At 41.7% G+C, this 21791-nt stretch overlaps 1 protein-coding gene across 5 annotated transcripts in view; it reads left to right on the top strand.

Annotated features, from left to right (window-relative positions):
- Nucleotides 1-1284: 1284 nt before the first annotated feature.
- The window catches only part of ADGRB3 (adhesion G protein-coupled receptor B3), a 436348-nt gene continuing 415841 nt past the window's right edge, over nucleotides 1285-21791 (top strand). Inside the window, exons 1-2 of one of the 5 annotated variants that reach the window (XM_083431409.1) lie at nucleotides 1285-2512; nucleotides 5187-5955. In XM_083431409.1, the coding sequence (XP_083287535.1) occupies nucleotides 5202-5955 (754 nt within the window). In that variant the 5' untranslated portion in view covers nucleotides 1285-2512; nucleotides 5187-5201. The remainder of the gene's footprint in view (nucleotides 2513-5186; nucleotides 5956-21791) is intronic. The other 4 variants (XM_083431406.1, XM_083431407.1, XM_083431405.1 and 1 more) reach the window with 4 other exon arrangements.

Raw genomic sequence — 21791 nt, 5'->3', positions numbered from 1 at the left:
GGCTATAATTCAGGCTTGGACTGCCATTGGACTCTGGAGACCAACACTGCATCTTGATGCACATTCCTCCCTATTAGACCAGTCCTTCATATTTGTGCCTTGCAACTCCACTCATTGCAGTTTTCCTTCTTTCCTCAGTTCCACAGACACCCCCACAGCATGCACATATTTGTGGCGTTCCTCTGGGTTCCTTGAGCCCTACTGACAAACCCCAGGGCTCAGTTACACCAGCTGACCTGCCTTTCCTTTCTTCTGCAGTGCAGTTCTGATGCATTGGTGTGTTTTTTTGATTATTTTTTAAAAAACTATTCATGCCTATTGTCATTCAGTTGCGTTCCTTTTTCCAGAAATTATTCCGGACGGGCTAATCTTACTTTCCATGGCCATTCAGTTTTCTGCCATCAGTCTTAAACATGTCCCAGCGCAAAAAATAAAAGATGTTAAAAAATACAACAGCAATAAGAACAACAACAACTGATCACATATTTACGCCATCAGGCGTCCCCCTATCCTGACACAGAAATTAAAGCAGGCGAATTCCTGTCGCCGCGAACAAGACAGGCAAGAAATCAGTAGAACAATTCCCTCTCTTCAAATCCACCCGCCCGTCCCACAGACGATAACTTAGGTAAAAAAGAGAGAGTGGGGAAAGAAGCAGAAATCACAGGCTTCCGGAGTCACTATCACTTGCTATTTGCAGACTGATTGTCTCTCTCTCTCTCTCTCTCTCTCCAGCCATGAAAATGCTGCCACAATCCTAAGCAAGAGCCCCCTAGATTTTGGGCAAAGAACAAACAAGGTGTTAATTGCAGCCTCGCGGAAGAAATTGCTATTGTTCCCAACAGTGGAAGGCGGCACTTTGAGAGCTGCGATGTTTTCCCTCGGAGCGCCAGATCATTTAAATCTGCATCGCGGTGGCGAACTGACAGCTCTTGGGGCTGCGACAGAGGGCTTTACGCTTTAGGAGCAAAGAGCGAAAGGAGGGAGGCGGCGGGTGGTGGAGGGGGGGGGGAGTGAGAGGACAGAGAGAGAGAGAGAGAGAGAGAGAGAGAGAGAGAGAGAGAAATCAAAGGCTGCGCTCTCGCTCTTCTCTCCCGCGCGCGCCCCCTTCTCTTCCCCAGCCTCCGAGTTTCGCTCGCAGCCAGCCACAGCCGTGTGGGAACTGAAGCTGGAAAAACCTCCCAGACGCAGAAAAAGACCGGCTTGTTGTGGGGAGGGGAGGGGGGGAGAGACGTGCTTGGGGTTGAGTAGCTGTGACGTGCGAAATCACACCGCCGCGCCGGGCCCACTTGCCGGAGCCGAGAGGGAAGCCTGCCTCGCGCACGCGCACACGGCGGAGAAAGGCGCGGAGAAGACGTCGAGCGGAGCGCGCGGTGCTTGCGCTCCCAGAGCCTGAGCTGTCGGTCGGCGGAGGGAAAGGAAGGAAGGGTGGGAGGGAGCGAGGGAAAGGAGCGAGGTGGTGGAGCCACAAACGCGCGCGGACAGCCGAGCGCGGGGCGCACTCACCACGGGAGACAGCGCGAGGGAGTAGCGCGCGCGCGCTCATTTCCTCTCTCTCACACACACACACGGGAGAGGGGGGAAAGCGCACACGCGCACACTGGAGCTCACACACATCTCCATTCTCTTTCCTTCACACAGAGAGGGGCGCGCGCACACGCCACACGCCACACACACACAGACCCACACTCACCGTGGCTCGCTCTTCCCGCGCTCCCGCCGCCTTCCCTTCGCTCTCTCGCGGACTCCTTCCTCTCCCCTCCGCGCTCGAAGAAGCTCTTCGACATCCTCGGCCGAGGCTATAGCTTGCGAGGGAGAGATTGGACAGCCATCCCCCTCCACCTCTCCGCCTCAGCCGCTTTCCTTCCCTCAGGTACTTGAGAGCCGGAGGGAGGGAGAGGAGGAGGAGGAAGAAGAAGAGGAAGGCGGCGAAAAGAGAACGAGACCCAGCCGACTGACAAGAACCGCCAAGAGCCAAAGCCCGCCAACAAATCTGCAATAGGGCAGCCGGATCTCTTTGAGTTTGCTTTCTGGGCTCATCTCCTTCGCCGGGTCTGGCTCCGCTGTTGGGTTGAGACACTTTATTCCCAAGTGAAACAACACAAGAAAACGTCTGCTTTCCAGCCAAGTCCATTGCAACCCGCCCCCCGCCCTTCTTTCCTGCAGTCTCTGGTCGGGGGCTTGGGCTGCCCTCCCCCTTCTTTTTATATGTGGTTGGATTTGGTGGATCTGAGGGAAGCCATCCTTTGGCCGTGCTGAGCCTCCCTCCCCCTCTCTCTGCTGCGGGGTTTTTTTTTTTTTCCTCCCTCCCTTCCCTTCCCCTTCTCTCCCTCCCCCTCAGCAGCCCTCTTCTTCTTCTTCTTCGGCTTTTGGTTTTTTGAATGCGCGCTGAGGAAAATGGGCAACGGCGCTTCCGCCCGAAGGGGAACCTCTCCATGCCTGCTTTTGGGACGTGTGCCTGTGGCGGTGGGGTCTTCTTAGAGAAATAGCCTGCCTGCTTTCGGAGTGGAAGGTAAGGCTGGGGCGGGAGAGGGGAGGAGAGGGAGCTCGGGGCTGAAGGAGAGACAGTGGGGGGTGGGTGGGGGTGGGAGAGAGACACGACGCACCACCTGGCGGGACCCCTCCGCGCAAGTGCTCCCTCCTCGCCCCTGGAAAAAAGTTGGCGAAGTCTCCTCGGCGACTGGGCAAGGCATTGGCTGCCCTCCCGCTCGACCCAGGGAGGTCTAACGCACGATCGGGGTGATTTTCTCGCAAGGAGAGGGAAGCGGGGGATCCTGAGGTTAATAGGAAGTTTAAGGGAAGTCTGTGTGTGGGTCTTCCGTGGCGGAGCAGATCCGTGGAGTGATGGCGCCGTCTAGGTTCGATTAAACTACAGTGTCACCGAGGAGGATGGGAAAAGACGAGGATGCTTTTCGGTGGGAAAGATTTCGACGAGCAGTCTTTAGATCTTTTGGGGACAGTTTTGTTTCCCCCCTCCCCTAAAGTAGGTATCACCCTTCACCTCCAAAAAACCCCATCGGAGCCTCCTGCTTAGAAGATGAACTTCTCGTCGTTGGCATTTGCTGCATCGTCACCCAAAATCCTCTCCTCTCCAGTCTACCCAAAAGAGAGCCCTGTGTAGTTGACAGAGGATCGCCTCTTTCCTCTTCAGAAGAAAAGGAAGGAGGGCGAAAGCCAAAATGCTGTCTTTTCTTTATAGGAAGCAGTCTGGCACTGCAGACCATAGTATTTTAAAAATCTTACCTGGCTGTTCCCCCGCGTCCCCCCCCCCCACCCATACCCTCCTCAGACATTTATTATCTTAAACCAAATACACCAAATACATTCCCTTCAGATTTTGAGACAGCTCTTCTCACACTGATGGAATTCCTAATTTAGTGCTCTACTGCTAAATTGTCTTTCAATGCCTAGACCCTCCTGAACAATGCTGCGCACAACTGCAATGCCTGTAAAGTGCTCCAGCAACATTTGTAAAGAGTAGATGATTATTTGCAGTGTTTACCCATAGCAAGTTCACTTCGCAGCCTTGAAATGGCCTATCAAGTCTGTGGTTGTGATTGTGTGTGTGTTTTGCAAAGAAGCCATTTGCTTCTGATGTTCAGCAAAGAGAAAAAAATCTAATGGTTTGTGTAATGGGGGGGGGGGAGAGGGAATTTCCACAACTATACCTCTACCCCTCCCGAAACCTCTCTCCCTTTAAAACTACACATTTAAAGAGGGTCACTGCTGTTTTCCTCTTCTCAGTGTTCAGAGCCTGCAATTTATAATCTGGGAAGCACAAAATCTCTTTGAGGGAACTGAATCCTCCGATTTGTTCAGCATTACGCAATTGGGGGTGGGAGATGCCTGGTCATTCGGAGAGATGAAAAAGCTAGAGAGAGGGGAGACTGTGTCAAAAACTCAGTAACTCTTTATGTTTGCCTCCAGACAAACAATGGAAGAGGTTAGTGTTGCCAACTAAAAACATTACCTCAATGTCACTTTTATCAGCTACCACTTACAAAGAGAACTAGAATTGTTAAGGGCTAGACAACTTCATAAATATTAATGCTGAAAATGGGCTATATGGCATTTATTCCGTAGGCGGGTAAATGTACCCAAGACTCACTTCCTTTAGTTACACCTGTATTAGAGAAGAGCAAGTAAAGATTGCAGGTAGAGGACTAATATAACTACTATATTTGGAAAGGGTGCTGGTAAAGAGAAATGGTGACAGTAGATTTCATTAACCAACACATTTGGAAAACACAACTGTTAGCAACAGAGGGCAAGGAACAACCAGGGCATATAATCCAGGTCTGCTTCAGAGGGAAGTTCTAGCACAGAAATGCTGCCTAGCTCCATCTTGGGTGAAATATTATAGATCGACTTTGTGTATCCTAAGAGGGTATATCACACAGAAATTGTAGCATTCAGAATTCTAAATTTTAGTTCTGCTGATAGCTAGCAAAAAGTTATTGCTGTCTAACCTGCTATATTCCCTCTGAAGATAACACTTCCAATATTTCAGTGTTTCTCAATCTTGATATGTCCTCCCGAGTTTCCTTTTTAAATGAAATCTTAATATAACCAGGATGCTACCGCAATGGCATGCAGCCATATGGGAGATAGTACCCCATCTGTAACAAATAATAATTTGTGCATTTTAAAAATCATGACTCTACTTCAACACAATTATTTCTAAAACATAATAGAAGATACATTGTGTAACAACAGCTGCTCCCAATCCCCCTCCTCTGGCAGTATATGAAAATGTTATATAGAAAGGCTCCTTAGCTTAAAAGTCAATTACTGTTCCTCTTGTGAGCTATCAGACAAAGACCATTGAACCCTAATTTGGGGTTGAGAGTCATGTGCTGCCAAACTGTATATGTTTTAAGCAGGAGGAGGCATTCCAATTAATAATGTAGCAAATGTTATTTTTGAAAATTTGGATATGGAGAATTTGACAGCTAAACTGGCCACATGGTGGCACTGTTCACACAGCACCCAAAATTTCCTTGTATTATAATTCTCTTTTTAAAAGAAAAAGAAAAAAGAAGGCGAAGAAGTCCTCCTTTAGAGGAAAAATATACGCACATTCTAACTGAAATATTGAAAACAGCTGGCTGAAATTTTGGAAGGAGTTTAATTTTCATTGCATGAAGCATCCGACCTGCATTTTTCTTTCCTCTCCTTTCCTACAGGCCAAATGACATAGGATGAAGGCTGTTCGTAATTTGCTGATTTATATATTTTCCACCTATCTACTGGTTATGTTTGGATTTAATGCTGCCCAAGACTTCTGGTGTTCAACGCTGGTGAAGGGGGTCATTTATGGATCGTATTCTGTAAGCGAAATGTTTCCCAAAAACTTTACAAACTGCACTTGGACGCTGGAAAACCCAGATCCAACCAAATATAGTATTTACCTGAAATTTTCCAAAAAGGACTTCAGCTGCTCTAACTTTTCACTGTTGGCTTATCAGTTCGATCATTTTTCCCATGAGAAAATTAAGGATCTCTTAAAGAATAACCATTCTATAATGCAACTCTGTGATTCCAAGAATGCTTTTGTATTTCTGCAGTACGATAAGAATTTCATTCAGATTCGCCGGGTCTACCCCTTCGATTTCATAGGATTATACAAAAAGGAAGATGATCAAAAGTCTTTCTTTGAATTTTTGGTGTTGAACAAGGTGAGCCCAAGCCAGTTTGGTTGTCACGTATTATGCACTTGGCTGGAGAGCTGCTTGAAATCTGAGAATGGGAGAACAGAGTCCTGTGGGATCATGTATACAAAATGCACCTGCCCTCAGCACCTGGGAGAATGGGGGGGAGATGACCACTCCCTGGTGTTGCTCAATAATGTAGTGCTGCCCCTTAATGAGCAGACGGAAGGCTGCCTCACACAGGAGCTGCAAACCACCCAGGTCTGCAATCTCACCAGGGAAGCCAAGCGACCACCGAAGGAAGGTAGGTGCTCTTCAAGAAGGCTCAGCTGTCCTACAGCCCTTTCTTGTTTTTGATTCAAGTGATATATATATATGTCTGTCAGAGTTGCACTCCACACCAGCTGCCTGCATGAAAGGGTATCTGAAGGTCCACAGACAGTTATCCTCTGGATTCCTTCCAAGAGGGAGGATTTAATTTTTCTTATTTAATCTGATAGAAAAGTGCGGGTTTGTTTTTTTTATTATTTCCATTAAAGAGTGCTCATATTTTATTGAGGACTTCTGGTTTTGTTTTCAGACCTGCTAAGAATAATTCTGACAGGTTGGGAAGCCAAGTTATTATCTTTCTTCTCACTGCAACCACCCAGCTACCATATGCTTATTCACCTGTGATCCTGTTGCTTTGGCTTTGCAAGGAAGATATTTCCAAAGGCATATGGGTAACCTGAACAAAGTTCCAAAGATCCAGGTTGGCCAGAATCCCAGAGGCCAAGGGTGGGGGATAATCATAAGGCACCTTGTGAGATCTGTTTCAAGGTATTCTGAAATAAGGGAGCATCCATTATGGAGCTTCAATAATGATTTGTAAGATCAGACTTTAGGAAGCACACAAACTGGAGACATCCACCATGTTTTCTTCCTGGTATATAGAGAAGTCCACAAGGAGGCCAGTTGCTACTATTTTTTATTTTTTTAAAAAAACCCTGTAGGCAAGAGACGTTCCAGAAGACGCCATAGTCTCAAAAAGAAATATGAATGATTTGGAGATTGCATTTTAATTAAATAAGTAAGCAGCAAGTTATGTTAAGAAGAAGCAGTTATTTAAAGAAATAGCTGGCTGACCTATGAAAGATCTTGAGACTATTATCAATACATTTCTAAGAGCCACTTAGAAATTCATTCAGGCTACAATTGTAGTTCAATACACAGGAGTAAGCCCCATTGAACTCAATGGGACTTAACTTTTGAGTATAGGATTGTGCTGTCAATAACTTCTTTCTGCATGCCTGATCATGGACAGGTGCAAAAAGAGAGAGTGTGGATGTAGTAAAATCTTAAGGAAACAAGCACCAGGGTCAGAAAGCTACAGAGAATGATGTGAATGGAGGCAACTAAATGTAGAAACGTCATTGAACTAAGCTATAAATACAGAAAACACTTGATGTGTGTGATTAAAATTCAGAATGATCCAGTTAGATAGGCTGACATTCCCTAACGTAGCCCCTGTGCTGTAGAAGGTTGCATTTTAATGCAGGAAATGTTTTCTCTCTCCCTGGTTCCTACATGGTCACAAAGCTCTCTGTCTATGGGGAGGCAGAGCCAAGCTCCCAGTCTCCCTAATAGAAGTTGCCTTTGTGAAGGAATGCAAAATTGACACGTTGTTCTGTGAGGATTTTCTTTAAGGGCAGCCAAGGCTGAGTGGTGTGGGAGAAGAAAAGCTGAAGCTGCTCAAACTGCTGAGCTGCCAAGGATACTCCTAAGGGATGGGGGCAGGGGGAGAGCAGCTCAACTCCCTTTAAGCTAAAGGAGGATGAAGGTTGCAGGGAGGAGATCAGGGAAGGGGTGGCAGGGTAAAGTAGTAAGGGAGCAAGGCTTGCCGTTGATTTCCTTCAGGTCAGTGTTTCTCCATATTCAGTCTGCAGCTGGGGGTAAAGACGACAAAGTGATTTTAAATTACTCAACTGCTTGTTCCTTGTAAAGATCCCATAGAAGCCCTTGTAACGGCAGGGATGGTATTTAACATCATTTAAAACTAATTAATGTCCCTTAGAAGAAGAAATCCCTCCCCCCAAAATAGTGATGCTTGAAGCTGACTATTAAGACAATTAAACCGAAGAAAGTGTTTGAGAGACATGGGAACCCATTAGCATTTGAAGGCTGTAATTGTTATTGGAAGCTGTTGCAGGCTTCAACCCATTCCTGATGGCAAGGGGGTGGGAGGTGGGACAAGCATTTCTTCCCTCCACCCGCCCAAGTCCCCAATGGCCAGCTTTGTAAAAGAGCAGCAGCGGTGGGGCAGTTTGCTGTTAACACAACTGAAGGAGGGTAGGTGGGTGGATTTACAGAGCTTGATGGTTGTGTTTGTGATGGATGCATCAAGATAGTCCTGGGATTGATGGGAGAATATGACTAATGCGAGTGCCCAGATCCTTTGTTGGCACACAATAGAAGTTCCCACAAATGCTGGTCTTAGTGGTTTCCCCTGAAAAAGGCACGAACACTGGGTTGCAGTACTGTTTGGAATTCTATAGTGTAGAAGAGGCTGCTAAGTATAGATTATTGCTTTCTCACCTCCTTGTGTTTTATTGCTAAGAATTTCACAGAGTTAAACGTGATGTTTCTGACACCTATCCTATGGGACACAGTATGTGCACCCATGATAATCTATCAAGCTGTCATATTTAGGAGCAAGGCAAAGGGGAGCTTTCTTCAAAGTGGAGCATCTGGCAACCTAGATGCTCATATACCAGAGGAAGTCAGACCTGAATGTTCTAGGCTAGTCTGACAGCTAGCACACTTTGGCAAATTGGGGCTTATGATTCCCACAGAGCTTTGGATGGAGCACTTATTCACTGAATGCAGAGGCCATGCAGCAAGAGCATTTATAGTGTCGTTTCTCAGCTGCTGTATTTGGGGAGCAATTAAATTTTAATTGCAAAAGAGATGCCATTCCTCTTGTTGTACGTGCTTCTCTCAACATCCATTCCAGTTAAGCCACGGGATACTTAGGAAATGAAGACATGTGTGGGTGATAATTATATTTGCCAAATACATGTTTCTATCTAATTTTTTTTAAAAAAAATGTAGGCGGAAATTGTGACTCAATGCTTGTGGTAATGTACCAAGCAGAATACATAGGGACAGTAAGTGAAAAGTGAATTTTATTAGCATGTTTTAAAACATGAAATCATGGACCATGCAGAGAATGTATTTCACTTTAAATTTCACTTATATTTTATTTGCACTGACTCCTATTTGTCATTAATAATATTCTCATGACATTAGCAAACATATAATATTAACATAAAAATAAAGATTTCATGTTCTTATCTAGAACATAAAATATTACTTCTATCTCTTTCACTTTTATATGGTGTTAGATCTTGATGCAAAATACATTTTCATAATTCTGTGTTTTTGAATTTTATCAGTGAAACTTTAATACATTAAAGCTGACTGTATTTTATCAACTATCAAATTCAACTTCTTGTGAAAAAGGTGTCTAGCTCCCTACTCTGTTTTTAAGAGTTCAAAGGAATTTGAGAACTCTACAATAGAAAATAAACATTTCAAATAAGTAAAATCATTGCCTTAAGATTAGGTCTACGTGTGCGTGTGTGTGTGTGTGTGTAGTTAATTTAGTTTATTTTCCAAAATTATGTCACATCTGTTTCTTCAACGAAATTAAAAGCAGGTAAGAGAAAGCAATAAAAGCAGAAATAAACATAGCTCTCATTTGCATGTAATATTAAGCCAAACAATGGCTTAGCATGAACAAGCTAATGTGTGAGCTCCCAGATCAGAGGTTGTGGTCATTTTTGTCCTCCATGGTTGTTTTCTCGCTGCACTACACTAAACTGGGGTTTGGCCTAGTGTGTTGTCCAAAGGCGAAACCATGGTTGTAGCTTGTGATTTGTCTGAAGAGAGCTAAACCTTGAATCTGGGTTCAGACAAACATGCTAAGCCAAAGCACAGTTTGGTTCAGCTCAGCAGCAAAATGACTAGGGAGGAGCAAAGTGGTGAACATCTAATGTAATCTCCAGGAGCCCAAACACTCTAAACTATGTTTTGGTTCAGTTGATATGCTAACTGAGGCCATAATTAATCTCTTTTTTTAAAAAAAACAACCCACTTTACATTTCAGATTAGTAAATTAACAATATGTTTAACAAATTCATGCAGCACGTAATTCTGACTCTCTAGTATATGGTCCCCCAAAAAATTAGTTTGAAAGCTGCAAATCTTTCTATGTAATAACAGGTTTCAGGTTTGTTTCTATTATGTGCTTGTGATAAGAATCCAGATTGTAATTCAGCACGTTGAACACAGAGATGGATTTAGGGGAGTGAGACCAGTTTGGTTACACAGGGCGTGGAACCTCAGGACACTGCAACTATGTGATAGATGGAAAACAAGAGGCATAGGGGTGCCAATTTTTGGTGTTACACAGGGTGCTGCTGAAATTGGAGACCCCATTGTTGAACAGACGTGCCTTACCGATGCAATATACTAGTTATTTCTATTGAAGATAGTAGAAATGGTTATTTATGGCTGGTAGAAATAGAAGCTGAATAGATCCAATACACTTCAGGTCTGGTGCTTGAAGCCATACTATGTTCGTTCCTGGATTTGTAAATGGTATATACCATATTTTCCCCCTATTTTTGGGGACCACAACTAAAATTTGGGGGAAATTGCCCAGTTATTGAGCTTCTTTGGGGGGATCACCATGCCAATCGCATGCATCACCGTTGCCACTAATTGTCTCCACGTTCACCGCCCAAGCCCACTTGCACACTTGACACAACCGCAGCCGATTGCAAGCATGCCTCACCACTGCCGTAAATCAACGTCCAATTGCCACAGCCAATCGTCAGCAGGCCTTGCCGAAGCAACCAATCACACACCCAATTGCTGCTTCTAATCTCCTGCTTCCTGCTGCCACCAGTCGCCCTTCCCACCTCTGCTATCCATGTATAAGACAACCCGGAAATTTTTCCTATTATTTCTAAGGAAAAAATATCATCTTATACACAGAAAAATATGGTAGGTTTTGCAAAGGCCAGGAAACTTTTGCAGTGTGGCGACTGCTGGGCAGCGACTCTTAGGCACCCTATAGGACTAATTTTATATTAGCTTCTATTTTAAAATTTGCTGCTGACTACAGCATCATTATGTAAACAAATCCAATTCTGGCTTTATTCTGTTAAAGTTGTTTATTATCACAAACATAAAAGGAGCTCTGTATTTGAAATGATAGCTGCTTTGAATGCATTTCAATTGACTTAGGGTACACAGCAAATGGATACTTTTTCAAACAAAGAGATCTGTTTGCTACTATGAAAAACTAGTTTAAAGGATAGTTACAAATTGTTTTATTTTCAGCTTTCATGACTACATTCCAACCGGAAGGCCTGTCGATGGCAATATTTAAGAGTATTATGCTGAATGATGCACTATTGTAATTTATGTTCTGTATTTATATTGTTATTATTTGGTTGATAATGACATTATAGTTTATCTGTTCATTATTTGTTGAATTTGTTTCCTGCTTTTGCAACAAATGTTCTCAGGTCAACAAATGCAATAAAAACATAGTAAAGTACCATAAAACAGAAACAATAATAACAAATATAATAACCACACATGACAACATCACTAAAGCATCAGTAAAAACAATAAATTAATATAAGTTTCAACTTTTTTATTTACTTCATGAAATTTATATACTTATATTGATTGTAAAAGCAAACAAACCTCAAATTTGTTTCCAAAATATATTGCACCACACAATACAGCTAAGCAAGTTGATGCCAAAAGTTCTCCCATTCCTCTTGCAATTCTGTAACATGTTGTGTATTCCAGGACATAACTAATAACCCTGAGGGTTTGATACTTTGAAGCCCTTGGGCATGCATGCAGATTCAACTGTCTGGCATTAATTGTGAGATAGTTTCCCTCTTAAGGATTGGGTTAGAAAGCATGACTGAAACAAACATAGTTAATTCTATATAAACAGCTGGATACTCTTCACTGAAGAGTAGCTCCATATTGTAAATCTATATTGAAAAAAAAAAGTTAATTTATTTGTGCTTTAATGCAAATTATGGTGGGAGATCGCATGGTGGAATTAGCACTACAAGCCATGCCACAGAGCTATGACTATGGCAGAAAGTTGGTGGAGGGTCACTTTCTTCTTCCTTTATACATTCCTCCCCTCGTCTCCCACTGACTCCAATGGGAGGAAAATTAATATTCCAACCCCAGGGATCTCATAGCTTGTGGTACTTTTCAGGGAGGGCTTGAGGGAACAAAGTTTTGAATGCTGCTACCTGGATATGCCCTGTTTTGGCTCATGCTACTGGCTGAACAGGGACGTGGGTGGCACTGTGGGTTAAACCGCAGAGCCTAGGACTTGCCGATCAGAAGGTTGGTGGTTCAAATCCCCGCGACGGGGTCTTGGTCCCTGCTCCTGCCAACCTAGCAGTTTGAAAGCACGTCAAAGTGCAAGTAGATAACTAGGTACCGCTCCGTCGGGAAGGTAAACGGCGTTTCTGTGCGCTGCTCTGGTTCGCTAGAAGCGGCTTAGTCATGCCAGCCACATGACCCAGAAGCTGTACACCAGCTCCCTCGGCCAATAAAGCGAGATGAGCGCCGCAACCCCAGAGTTGGTCACGACTAGACCTAATGGTCAGGGGTCCCTTTACCTTTACCTTTACCTTTACCTTTACCTTTACTGGCTGAACACCATCATAGTTTTGCTAGATTGGAGCTGCATTGTATTACCCTAAGAGTCAATGTTCTTAGGTATGCCAGATTAACTTTAATAGTTGACACACAGTAACTAAGGCACATTCACTGAGTCTTTTTTTCTTTCTTTCATGGTTAGCATCAGGGTCAGAACAAAACTGTAGATATTGTAAGATAAACGTCACGTTCAGGGTGTGTGCAAACCAAACCTCCAAAAGCAAATTCACTTGGGTCATGAATAAGGTCTAGCTCTATGCCATGTGTTTCGTTTATTCAATGAAATCCTCTAATCCCCTTCAGTACTTCACTTTTACAGAGCATCCAAGCGAATCTAGAGAAGTGGACTTTAGCTCACAAAAGCTTATGCCACAATAAACTTGTTAAGGCATCATTCAGTCTGTGTTTTGTGCATATGTTCACAGGCCTACTCTGAGCACAGCTCTCCGTAGGTAAAAGAAGGGCAGTCATGGGGAAGGAGTTGGCAGTAGGGGAATCTTGCTTATGAAACAGCACATGCAGAAGTGGGAAATGAAAGACTAGCTCATTCTCTGAGGGCTTATCCACACTTACCCATTGCTCTGCTCTTTCCAGGCACCGGCCTGCACCTAGAAGCTCTCTGTTCCCCGAGCTTTTTGCAGGAAAAGCTCTGTTGGACTCCCAACTCCCATCAGCCCCAGCGAGTAAAGTCAATGTTCGGGGATTATGGGAGCTGCAGTCCAAGAACAACAAGTTCCCCATGCCTCCTTCAAAGTGTGTTAGGGCTCTGTTTTCATCACTGCATATGGTTGTACTTTGAAGCTGGACTGGATGTGTTTTTTTCTCCATGTGTTGAGTGTTGTTTCTGCTGCGTTTACATAAGCAACAGATGTACTTGACTCTGAATCAAATGCTTGTTTAGCATTCATCACCCCCTTCCTCCAAAGCTTCAGATGGGATATCTCTTGTATTGTTTAAAATGTCATTTATATCCTTATCAATTTCAAAGTTAATTTAGTGGAAAGAAAGAAAGAAAAAAAGGAAGAAAGAAAGAAAGAAAGATTCCATTGGCAGTGTTCTGCTGCCAGAAGACATATATAATTAGAAGGTGAGGGGCAATATTAGGCACTTCCTTCTTTCCTGCAGCTCCCAGGAAATCTCCCAGCTGCTCTATAGGGTTTCCAAGGCTGTGGAGTAAATGGGAGAGGTCTGCAGAGAGGAAGAGGAATCTCAGGAAGTTTCCTCCCTCCCTCTTCTGATGACAGATGTGTTTTGTCAACAGAGTGACACCAATTAGGTTCCACCCACTGTTTCTACAGCAAAAAAGAAATACAGTGGTACCTTGGTTTAAGAAAAGCTTAGTTTATGAACAACTTGGATTAAGAATGCTGCAAACCCAGAAGTAGGTGTTTTGGTTTGTGAACTTTACCTTGGAAGCAGAACATGTTTTGCTTCCTGTTGAGTGTGTTCCTTTTGTAAACTGAGTCCCCCGCTGCTATGGGAAAGCACGCCTTGGTTTAAGAACGCTTTGGTTTAAGAATGGATTTCCAGAATGGATTAAGTCCGTAAACCAAGGTACCACTGTAAGTAATCTGTGACATCACAGAAGCAAGTCAATCAGTATTATGTAGAGCCAGCTTCTGTTGCATCCTAGGAGAACAGGTTTCCCTCAATTCGGAAGAGAATGTTGTGTCTGACTGTGTTCCGCAGCAGCCTCACTACTGAAATTACATACATTTGTACACAGCCTAACATGGGTAGCCCACTGGTATTCACTAAAATACCATTAGTTGTTTTCACAGTTGCTATGAGGAACAATTCTCTGTTTTGCAAGTTTGATTTTAATATGATAGTTTTTCACTCTGCAGGTTACAACAAGGGCTGAGCCAAAGATATTCCAATTCTCTTTACCACTTAAAAGTAGCAATTCCAGCCAGGCTCACAGTCCACTCTGGATAACTCCTTAATCTATCAGTCATTTTGCAGCTTTGCAGCCACTGCCCTTCCCATGCTGTTTCAGTGACATTTCCCCTGCCCCTCTGTTTCATCCTAACTTGAGTAATCTTTGCCAACCGTAGATCCTAGTCAGTGTGTCTCTTTTTCAGGATATGTAAGGAGTGAAAAGCTCCTTCTATAGCACTGGAATATTTGCAACTGCCTACTGTTGTCAATATTATTTCAACAGTACAGTGTCAAAATTTGAATGAGCATTTCTTTGTGTTGACCAGACAAATACAGATGATATATGGAATAAGTTTAATTGCCATTAGTTCTACATGATCTTACTGAGAATAAAAAAGAGAATGAATGTTCAGTTTAATTTGCCATAAACATAAATGTTGGAATGGAACTGTTAAAATGTAGACAGCAGTATGCTGAAAAATATTACATAAATTTACTAATATGCTGCCAAGAATGCAACTGATGAATATTTGTAATTGCATTTTTGTATCCATTCGGAAAGGATTGTCAGATTTAATAACATGGTTGTACTGTTTTTATTCTGTCTATTGCACAGATGAAAGCATGCTTTGGATCATGTGCTGGAAACCTTGCATTACAGCTAGAGATAGTATTTAGATATTTAGGAAGAAGTAATGTACTGATGCTATCTGATATCAGTCACTTTGCTATCTTTAGTTGCGTTGTTCCTTTGACTTGAGCATGCTAACAGTTGCTGCATGACTCCTTTGGGTTAGTAGTGACATCAACTGTAGAGTGTGCTTGGTTGCATTGTATTTAGGTAGGCTGGGGGAGCTTGCAGTTGACTCCTTTGAGAGAACGCAAAAGCCTTGGGAAGACTAAACAAGAAAATGGTGGTTTCATTCCGTTCCCAGTTCACACACCATAGTTTTATAACACACACAGAACTGCCACTAAATTCCTGGACAATTGCACATATTGAATGACAGCACAGTAATCTATAAAAAAAGTATTTTTCCTTTTGTATTAAGTTTTTGAATTACTTTTCTATTCTCCCAAGTTATTTTTAATATTATCATCCAGAAATATCAGCAATGCAGTGTTCAGTGTTCAGTTTTAATTTGTACTAGAATGATCTGTTTAACATTTCAATATAGAGAAAGTAATTTATTCAGAGAAGAGTTCTTTCTTCCAAGGGAATTAATCTTTATTAAGCTTATTCAGTCATACTCCATGGGCTCTATCAAAGCATCCACATTCAAAGTTGTTGTGGCTCTTTATATCTCAAATTGAAGTTTAGCTGTTCCTCTGTAAATCTACATTACTTACAATAAACTAAAGGCCACATTAGTATTCCACTGGGCATTATTTGTATTTATTGCTAACAGGAAATATAAATCAAGGTGGAGAAAGTCTTTGTACAAAAGAGAAAGTGCAATTGTACTAATGATGTATCTGTGACCTATGAATATACTAGCAATTAAAGTTTTTGGTTATGCTTTTTTGTTCTCAATGAAAGATTTTGATGTGAAATATAATCATATTTGCATGGTGTATAAATACATTTTTCAGTTTTTGTTGTTGTTGTAAGTCTTGCCCAAATGAAGAGAGCAAAATGGAGAATAAACTTTGGCACACACAAAAAGTGCAAGCAGACAGAATGCTAAAAAAGAATTTGAGGGGAACATTGCTAAAAATAGTAACACAAACAAAAAGTTATTTGAACACATTAGTAGCAGGAAACTATCTAGGGAAGTAGCTGGACCCTTGGATGACAAGGAAGTCAAAGGTGTGCTAAAGGAGAAGAAACAGGTTGTGGAGAAGCTGGATGAATTATTTGCATCTGTCTTCACAGTGGGAGATATAATGCAGATCTCAGTGCCTGAACAAATGTTTGCGGAAAGGAGGAACTGAGGGAGAGAGTCAGTTGACAAATCTCCAGGCTCAGATGGCATCTACCTAACAATATGCAAACAGCTCAAATGTGGGATTGCTGATTTTCTAACAAATGTATGTAACTTGTCCCAAATCAGCCTGTCCTGCATACATGAGGACTTTAAAGTAGCCAATGAAACACCTAATTAAAAAAAAAACAAACTGGTTCTGGGTGTGATCCTGGAAATTACAGGCAAGTTAGCTTAACATTTGTCCTGGGGAAACTGATGGGAAAGTATTGTTAAAGATAAAGTAACCAAGCAGAACAAGGCTTCCTGAAGCAGAGCCAATATGGCTTCTGCAAAGGCAAGTCCTGTTTCACAAACCTATTGGGGTGTTGTTGTTTTTTAGAGTGTCAGCAAGCATACAGACAGAGGTGATCTGGTTGACATACTGTACTTGATTTTCCAAACGCTTTTGACAAGTTACCTCACCAAAGACTCCTGAGTAAGTTTAGTAGTCATGGAGTAAGAGGAGAGGTCATCTTGTGGACCAGGAATCGGTTAAGTAGCAAGAAGCAGAGAGTAAGAATAAATGGGCAGTTCTCTGAATGGAGATATATATACAATGGAGGCCATGCTAGGGATCATTATGAAAGGAACTGAAAATACAACTGCCAATATCATAATCAAAAATGATCCAGGAGTGACTCCCTGATGAGGAAGCATTGTAATGCTTGGGAACGTTTAGTTTAGAGAAAAGGCAAACAAGAAGTGATATGATAGAATTTCATAAAATTATGCATGCCATGGAGAAAGTTCTAAATACTGGAACTTTAAGTATAGATAAAAGAAAGTACTTGTTCACACAGTGCATAGTTAAACTATGGGATTTGCTCCCACAGGAGGCAGTGATGGCCATGTATTTAATGGCTTTCAAAGAGGATTAAACGTATTCATGGAACAAAAGGCTATTGATCTCTACAAGCCATGATGGCTATGTACTACCTCCAGTGTTGGACCCAGCTTGCCTCTAAATACCAGTTGCTGGGAATCACAGGTGGGCAGAGTGCCATTGTGCTCATGTCTAGCATGCAGGCTTCTCACAGGAACCTGGACAGTCAATGTGAGATGGAAGACATGGACCATTGGTCTGATCCAGCAGGCTTATCTTACAGTTCCTACATACATGTCACAGAACCGGAACTGCCTATAGGCTTTGGGAAGCAACCCCTATGCTCACCTATCTGGGAGTAAACCCCACTGAATATAATTGGATTTATTTCTGAGTTGGAAAGTATGGGATTGCAGTGTAAAGATTCTGTTGCCTCCTTCAGGATTTAAAGATTCTATAACAGATTTGTGTGCCCACACCCTTAGGTATGCAGTAGGATGCTTTCGCAGAATGCCCCTTGTTGCAAGTATCCCGTGTTGCATTTTATTATGACTCAGTTGGGGGCTCATATTACCAGATATTATTGGGATAACATTGGAAAGTTTTCTGCATATTCTGTAATTAGCCCAGGTAACCACTGCAAGGGTGGTAGAGCATCTGCTCTGTATGCTGAAGGTCATTGATTCAATCCCCAGAATTAAGTAGTAGGGCTTGGAGAAACCACTGCTTGAAACCATGGAGAGCCACTTCCAATCAGTGTAGGTAGCACCGAGCAAGATAGACCATAGGCCTGACTTGGTACAAGGCAGCTTTCTATTTAAGGGAAAATATTTGTAGCTGTTCAACTGGCATGCAGTTGATTTCATTCTCAATTATTTATAGATTTCTCATTGTATTGTGTGATCAATGCACGGAGTGTTTTACAATAGTGCTTAAACAACAAAGAGATGTGTGGCACCATAAAGACTAACCAATTTATTGCGGCGTAAGGTTTCATAGCCCAGAGCTCACCAAGAGAATAAAAAATATGTGTAGAGGCTGTTAGAATCAGAGTGATGGAGACAGCCTCAAAGAATAAATAACTAAAAGACAGTGGAGGTCTATGATTAGATCACCTGTTTCTTGGGCCTGCCCTGAATTTAAGAGCCTGCTTCAAATCTAGAGTTATGGGATATTTATCCTTTAAAAAAAAGTTCTGCTTTCCCTAAATAATAATAAGGTTGTACAGAAGAACTCCCTAGTGGATGTTGGCATTGTTCAGTAGTGACCATATAGGTAATTAGGTTTGTTTACATCCTAACACCCATGTGTTTTGCTTTTGTGTAAAGTGAATGCTAGAAAACTTTAGGCAGTTTTATATTACAAATTTATGCTATTCTAAACATTCTTTCTATGAAACCTAGTCAGAGGAAATAAACGTAATCCTTTTTACATAAAATCATCTGCCGTAAGCCAAAATGAAGCAAAAGTCATGCTGCATGCCTGCTTCTTACTGTGGAATCTCACCCTGGCTTTTCCATGCCTCCCAATAGCTTCTGGCATTGAGGGACATGATAAGAAATCACTGCTGAATCCTGCTCTGGAAATTCAAAGCAGACAAACAAAAATATTCAGAATCAGTTAAAGCTTGCAGGGAAAAGATAAGGCAGTGAAAGAGTGGGGAGGGTTTTATGCTAGCCCAAGGGGTTAAGATAATAATAAAGTCTTTCATATTAAAATATGGAGCAGAGAGGAACAACTGTGTGAGAGGAAAATAGATGAATTAATTGTGGTTTAAAAGAGAGGCTAAAGAAAAATTTAGAGCAATGGCAAAGGGGAGAAAACTGAAAAAAAAAACCTGAAAAATGGCAGATCACCATATGGCAATCAGCATCATAAAGTACTCAGTGATAACATGACTAAAAAAGCATGTGTGTCAAGGTATAAATTGACAGGAACTTTGACAGTTGTCTGATAAGATGTTGCTGGACCATTGGTTGAAATATCTGTATATACTTTGACAGAAAAGTTATCTTTACAGGAAATAAGATTTGCCAAAGCACATTGCAATCTGTTATTGAAAGTGTTTTCTTTTGCTAAAAATGATCAAGATATAACATGTAAAGATAAAATGTCATCTTAAATGAAACAACAGATGAAGATGTGATCAGTTTTAAGAGAAGAGTGGGTGGAATCCAGTTAGTGCCCTTCTATTCACAGATGGGCTATTGATTCAATGAAGCATCAATCATGGAAGACAAAAGGAGGTAAGTTTTCCTCTCTCTCTCTTGCAGTCCCACCCACCCACCCACCTATGAGCTCCAGAGAGTTGGGAGATGCTACAAAAGAGGGTGGAAGCAGCAGGGTGGGCTGCAGGTTGAGTGGAAATTGGCAAACCCCATTTGTTGTCTTCTTCTGTTAGCAGACACAACTGCTGGATCAAAAGTCATCCTGTGAGTGCAATGGCAACCATTGGGATTCCACCCAATGCTCCATTTTATAAAAGATACTGCACATGAATAATTGCTGTTCTACATGTTTTTCCCCTTAATTTTGCAAGGCTGTGTAGGGAAAGCCTATGTAGGAACAGCTGTACTGAAGAAGAAAACTCTGAACTCTTGTCTGTGTTGATTTTAAAAAAAAAAGATAATGAAAAGACTAATGACCCAGAAGAGTATTGTTGAAAGGTTTAGATGTTGCTGCTGTTCTTCAGATTTTTTGTTTGTTATGTTAGGGGAGGTAAATCCCAATTGTCTCAGCTGGTGAGCAGAAACATTTTTCATAGCAAATCTTAATTTGACTGGTTTCGTGGAGTAGCAGAAGCCACCTATGTATTACTGATTGTTATAGAGCCGGGGTAGGGAACTTTTGGCATGCCAGGTGTTGATGAACATTTGTTTGTTTGTTTGTTTAATTTTGTACACCACTTGACTGTTTTTTAAAAAAAAAAACAACAACCTCAAAGCAGTTTATAAAAGACAAAACAGTAAAATCCAGAAAAAAATCACAACGATGCTTGAAAACATGCAAAAGTTAAAATACTAAAACAGATTAGAATTGCTACAAATATCTAAGCACCTGATTAAGTTTGCTGAAATCAGTGGTGCCAACAAGAGTACAGTGCTAACTTAACTTCAACCTTGGGTGAGCTGAACCTTGCCCATTTTAAGGGACGTAACAAGGCATAGTCCCAACACCTAGGCCCTATCTTAAGGTGATTAGGGAGGCCTTCCTGCCCCTCCCAGGCTCCCCCTCCGGGCAGGTGTGGCAGGTGAGCTTCAAGAACATTCCATATCCAATCTAAGTGCCTCATGGCCCAAATGTCTCTGTCTAGTATCTGCTTCCTCCTGCTTCTTATTTGCTATTTGGTCCCCTACCATCCCTTAGCTTTATCCAAATAATTACTGGTCCAGATTTTGTAATAAATGGCATGCTGTTTTACTCTTAAGCTCTGCCTAACTGCTTGCTTGTTAATTTCCCATGATTTGTTCCATGGCATACCGTGGGTTGAATCCAACTAAGAGATCTTCAGAGTAGACTCACTGAAATTGATGGCCTTTACACCAAGTAATTGGATTCACCCTCATGAATCTTGGCTAAAAAACCTAAACATGTTGGTCAGGTGCATGTATACATTTGTGTGCATGTATTTGTGTGCATTTGTGTAATATGTCTCATGCCTTCTGCAATATTTAGATATTTTATTAAGGAAAACTGTGTTTGCTCTTGAAATCGTTCAAATTAGAGCACATTAGACCTGAAATTATGGAGATGCAGTGTATGCAGATGCAGTCAATCATGAAACTACATTTTGCTATGATAAGCGCTTGTAAGTTGCTACTTTTGCCGGCATTTCCCAACTCCTCCTTCCAGTTTTCTTTATCCATGAAGCATGCTTGAAGAACTGATAAATTCGTCTGTAGAGGATTAGAAAAGAGGTGCTTATTTCTACATGATTAAAAGACGGGCATAATATGTCACCTGAAAAATTGATTAATTTGGCAATCATGCACAAAATTAATCTCACTGTACATTTACTACTACCAAAGTTTTTCAGTTCACTCAAATTTTAGAGGTACACTGTTGTATGTAACAGAAATAATTGTGGAATAGCAATGTGGGAAGAAGTTGGGAAATGAAGCATAAAGGTATACAGAAAAACGTGTTGCCCATCATTCAATGAAATGCTACTTCCAAAGAGGAATGTATATTGATCATTACTTGGCAAGCAAAAAAAGTAGCTTTGACATGAAACATGATTGATTTAATGACCATGTATAAAATTGTAATGGTGCTACATTGTAGTATGCAGAACTCAATAATAATTTATTGTTTAAGCATAGGTTATAAAGTGGGTAAAATATGTAAAGCAAAAGCCTTAATGTCTTATCGTAAAACAATGTTTGCAATACAAGTTGTTTATACGATCCAATAAAGTACACATTTTGCAGCAAGGGAAACAAGTAATTGCATAAATAATAAATTATACAAATTGAATCAATATTTACCTTGCATAGTTCTGCCTCCAAGGTTTTCAATGAATTTGCCTTTTTGTGTTTTTTTCCTGGATTGTGGCATCAGAGAGCAGCTAGCTAGAGCCAGTAGGGGATGAGGTAGCTAGGTCAGATAAGTAGGAATATCCTTAACCAGTCTGTTCAGAAGCTTCACTAACCTATTTTCGGATTATGCATTTTAATAGAACTGTGTATTTTTTCACTAAAAAAGGCAAATCATTCAAGA

Source organism: Podarcis tiliguerta (assembly GCF_965153285.1).
Source record: "Podarcis tiliguerta genome assembly, chromosome: 3".
NCBI classification, from domain to species: Eukaryota; Metazoa; Chordata; class Lepidosauria; order Squamata; family Lacertidae; genus Podarcis; species Podarcis tiliguerta.
The sequence above is the reverse complement of the archived record's forward strand: the minus strand, read 5'-3'. Positions and strand labels throughout refer to the sequence as shown.